The 3,938-nt window shown below is 40.4% G+C and overlaps 1 protein-coding gene across 3 annotated transcripts in view; it reads left to right on the top strand.

Moving 5' to 3' along the window:
- Positions 1-3,938, top strand: part of LOC106521999 (corticotropin-releasing factor receptor 1) — a 100,835-nt gene that overhangs the window by 77,247 nt on the left and 19,650 nt on the right. For all 3 annotated transcript variants that reach the window (XM_014014819.1, XM_014014820.1, XM_014014818.1), the window contains exons 7-8: positions 1,661-1,781; positions 1,861-2,014. In XM_014014819.1, the coding sequence (XP_013870273.1) occupies positions 1,661-1,781; positions 1,861-2,014 (275 nt within the window). The remainder of the gene's footprint in view (positions 1-1,660; positions 1,782-1,860; positions 2,015-3,938) is intronic.

The following is a 3,938-nucleotide window of genomic DNA, read 5'->3' as shown; positions in this document are numbered from 1 at the left end:
ACTGCTTTTAGCTCACATTTTACTGCTTTTAGCTCACATTTTACTGCTTTTAGCTCACATTTCTGTTTTTAGATAGATTTTGCTGCTTTTAGCTAGCATTTGATTGTTTTAAAGAGTAACTAACCCCAAAATCAACGTCTTTGCAGATAATCTGTCTAAAATGTGTCTGTGCTAATTTTGACATTTTTGTATAAATTTGTTAAAATCTGCAATATTTGGTCTAAAACTATCTTAGTGCTGCAGACTATAGGTTGAACAGTGGTACAAACAGAAATGAAAAAATAAATAAATTAAAATCTCTCTGTTCTGTTTTGGACCAAGTTATATTCGAAGAGTTTGTTGCCTGAACTGTTAGTTTGAAACAGTTAAATGTGAGTTTACATGTATGTCATGAAACTTTACTGTTTACTAAATACATTCATTTCTTAAAAACAATCAGAAATGTTAGCTTGTCAAATTAAGCTAGCTGTCTCGTTCCCTCATCCTGGCCACGCCTCCTCGYTCACCCCCCGCCCCCCACGCTTTAGGCCATGCTCCTCAGTGTCTCMTGGCACCGCCCACTTTGTTRSYATTTTTCAAATTTGCMTTRTRGCRGAGTTCTCCTTTCRCAGGGGSTTAGTWACACTTTAACAAATCTTTCGGTGCTTTTAGCTGAACTTTTGCTTTCTTTAGCAGTTCTTTGTTTTTTAATTTTTAGCTAGCGTTTTTAATACTTTTAGCTTTCAGCTAGTCTTTTGCTGTTTTAAGTAGCGTTTTGCAAATTTTARCTTTTAAGTCATYGATGGAGAATATTTGGTTGTATTTGTCCGTCCGTCCATCCTCTTCCTCTTATCCAGGGTCGGGTTGCGGTGGCAGGAGCCTAAGCAGAGAATCCCAGACTTCCCTCTCCGCAGCCACTTTGGCCTATCGGTCTCCCGCTCCAGTATTCTCTCATTCATGAACAAGACACCGAGATACTTAAAATTAAACTCTTCCCTGACCTGGAGAAGACACCCTACCCCTTTCTGGATTGGTTGTATTTGGTTAAATTAAATGAAAAAAAAAATCACCTTTTTTTCATAATTTTTCTCAGTTTTTGTTTAAAGTCAGCAGTAGGGCTGCCATGATTAGTCGACTAGTCGACGACTAATTGACTAATAAAATAGTCTACGACTAATTTAATTGTTGATTAGTCATTTTTTGTTTCGTTTTATTTTTTACTTTGTCTCTCCAAACTGCTTTGACACCTTCCACTGCCACATCGGCTTTTCTGTCCTTGACACACATGCACAGTAGTGGTAACTCGGGTAGGGCGTGGACGTCACAAGACATTATACAGACAGGCTCTGGTATCATGGCTACCTGACAACGGAGCTCAAAATTATGGGATCATTTTAAGAAAATGAAAGAAAAACCTGTGCAATCCTATATCTGCAAGGCAGAACTTGCCTTCCACAGCAATTATTTTTAGTTAGCATATAGCTAAAATGTAACGATGGTTATATAATAGCAGCTGCATTCTGGTGCGATAAGCTGTATGTTTAATGTTCAATTAGCGTATGATCCGATTAGTCGACTAATTGAAAAAAATAATCGGTGATTAGTCGACTATAAAAATAATCGTTTGTGGCAGCCCTAGTCAGCAGAAACTCTTTCGCAGCTGAATGTTTTCTTCTTGCAGGAGCATCCGGTGCCTGAGGAACATCATCCACTGGAACCTGATCTCAGCCTTCATCCTGAGGAACGCCACCTGGTTCATCGTTCAGCTCACCATGAGCCCCGAGGTCCACGAGAGCAACGTGGTGAGCGTTATCAGCCGAACTTCGGCTCCTCTCGGCATCCCTGCTGGAAACGAACCCTGTGATCGTTTGTGTTTCTTAGATTTGGTGCCGTCTCGTCACGGCGTCCTTCAACTACTTCCACTCCACCAACTTCTTCTGGATGTTTGGGGAAGGTTGTTACCTCCACACCGCCATCGTCCTCACCTACTCCACCGACAAACTCCGCAAGTGGATGTTCATCTGCATCGGCTGGTGTGAGTAGACCGGTCCTCTGAGGGTCTCACCTCAAGGTTCTGGCTGATGTTTGACCATTCCTCTTTGTCTTCAGGAAAACTGGTTGGTTTTCAGTTTTTCAGTCAGGTTGGGGGCGGGGCTTAGGGCAACCCGTTTGCATGATTTATCCAATCAGAAACCAACTCTGTCCAGTTTTAAGGTAAAGATCCTGGACGTCCACATCATGACGCTGCCACCACTGTGCTCGACTCGTCCAAATGTCCCAAACTTGTCTCCAGAAGACATTTTGTCCCACGGACAGCTGAAAGTTTTAGAGCTTCTATCTCAGTCCACGGTAGAACTGGCTTCACGATGGACCGGGACTCTGGTGTCCCAGCAGGGACCGGTTCATGGCAGGTTTTTAAAAAAAACCTTCAGGTTGTTTTAGAATCACTAATTAAAAAAAACACTTTAATTAAACCGTTCTGAGCTCCAGATTAAAGACATTTCTGGTTCTGATGGGTGTATGTAAACTTCTGACTCTAGCTGTGTGTTGAAATCTGAATTTTTATTTTTTGTCAGGCAGAACACGGACGCCTGCCAAGTCCTGTCAAAGGCAGAGCTGTTTGTGTCGTTCTGCACAGATTCATGCCAAGTCTGGTTTGTGTCTGAAGAAAGAGCCGAAGATAATCCGGAGTGAAGGGATGATTTACAGATTTAATCCATGTTTAATAACAACTAAATGATACAAACAGAAACATCTTAATGGTRTCTCAGAAATCTTGCAGAAACGTGGAACTTTGAGACAACTTGTTGCTAAAAACAAACTTTTATTTGTTTTTGTGGCGTCTTCTCATCATGCTGAGGTTTCAAACCGTTCAGGAGGTAAATTTAATTCGTCTCAAAGCTCCTGATCTCAGCGGCGCAGAGTTCGCTCTGACAGTTTGARACTGGAGGTTCTGGATTTGGAACAATACGTTTCCCAGCTGCCACACAGGATCCTGCTGTTTCCATCAACTTAACTCGCCTTTTGTTGGCAGCGAAAATAAAAATCCATCCGACCTTCAGTTACCTCGTTAACACACACAGAGTGACAGGAAGCACTGAAATATAAAGTATAGTGATAGTAAGGGTTCTGAAGATACAGAATTACAGAAATATAGAGGCCGAAGTCTGTGTAGCATCTGTCACCAGCCGTATAATTAACAGCAGAAGAGATTCTACAKCAGCTAAAAGCTTTTTAAAAAGTCTTGAAACACTAAAAGATGAGGCAGAAGCAGCTTCTGCAACTTTTAGATTTTAGCTACAATTCTGCTTCCTTTAGCTTTTACTTAGATTTTGGTGACATTTAGCGTATGCTACTTGTAACTTTTTAGCTACCATTCTACTTCTTTTAGCTGTTAAATAGCTTTTTGCTACTTTTAGCTAGCATTTAGTTAGCCTTTTACTGCATTTATTGCTCCTTTTGCCGAACAGGAACATGATCCCCAACATCAGAAGTGGTTTTTGAACCATCTTTCCAAAGCCCCGCCCACAATCTGACTTAAAATTTGTGGACGCTGATGAAAAATCTGTTCATGCAGGAAACCATTAATCCATCTATCTATCCATCCATCCATCCTTTTATCCTTTCATCCATTTATCTATCCATCCTTGAATCAATAATTCTATCCATCATTTATCCATCCATCCATCTATCATCCATCCTTCCATCCATCTATCCATTTATCTATCTATCCATCATTTATCCATCCTTCCATCCATCCATTTATCTATCTATCCATCATTTATCCATCCATCCATCCATCCATTTATCTATCTATCATCATTTATCCATCCTTCCATCCATCCATCCATTTATCTATCTATCCATCATTTATCCATCCATCCATCCATCCATTCATTAGTCCATCTATCTATCTATCTATCTATCTATCTATCTATCTATCTATCTATCTATCTATC

The sequence above is a fragment of the Austrofundulus limnaeus genome, unplaced genomic scaffold, assembly GCF_001266775.1.
Source record: "Austrofundulus limnaeus strain Quisiro unplaced genomic scaffold, Austrofundulus_limnaeus-1.0 Scaffold119, whole genome shotgun sequence".
Taxonomy (NCBI): Eukaryota; Metazoa; Chordata; class Actinopteri; order Cyprinodontiformes; family Rivulidae; genus Austrofundulus; species Austrofundulus limnaeus.
This window is presented reverse-complemented; position numbering and strand designations above follow the sequence as displayed.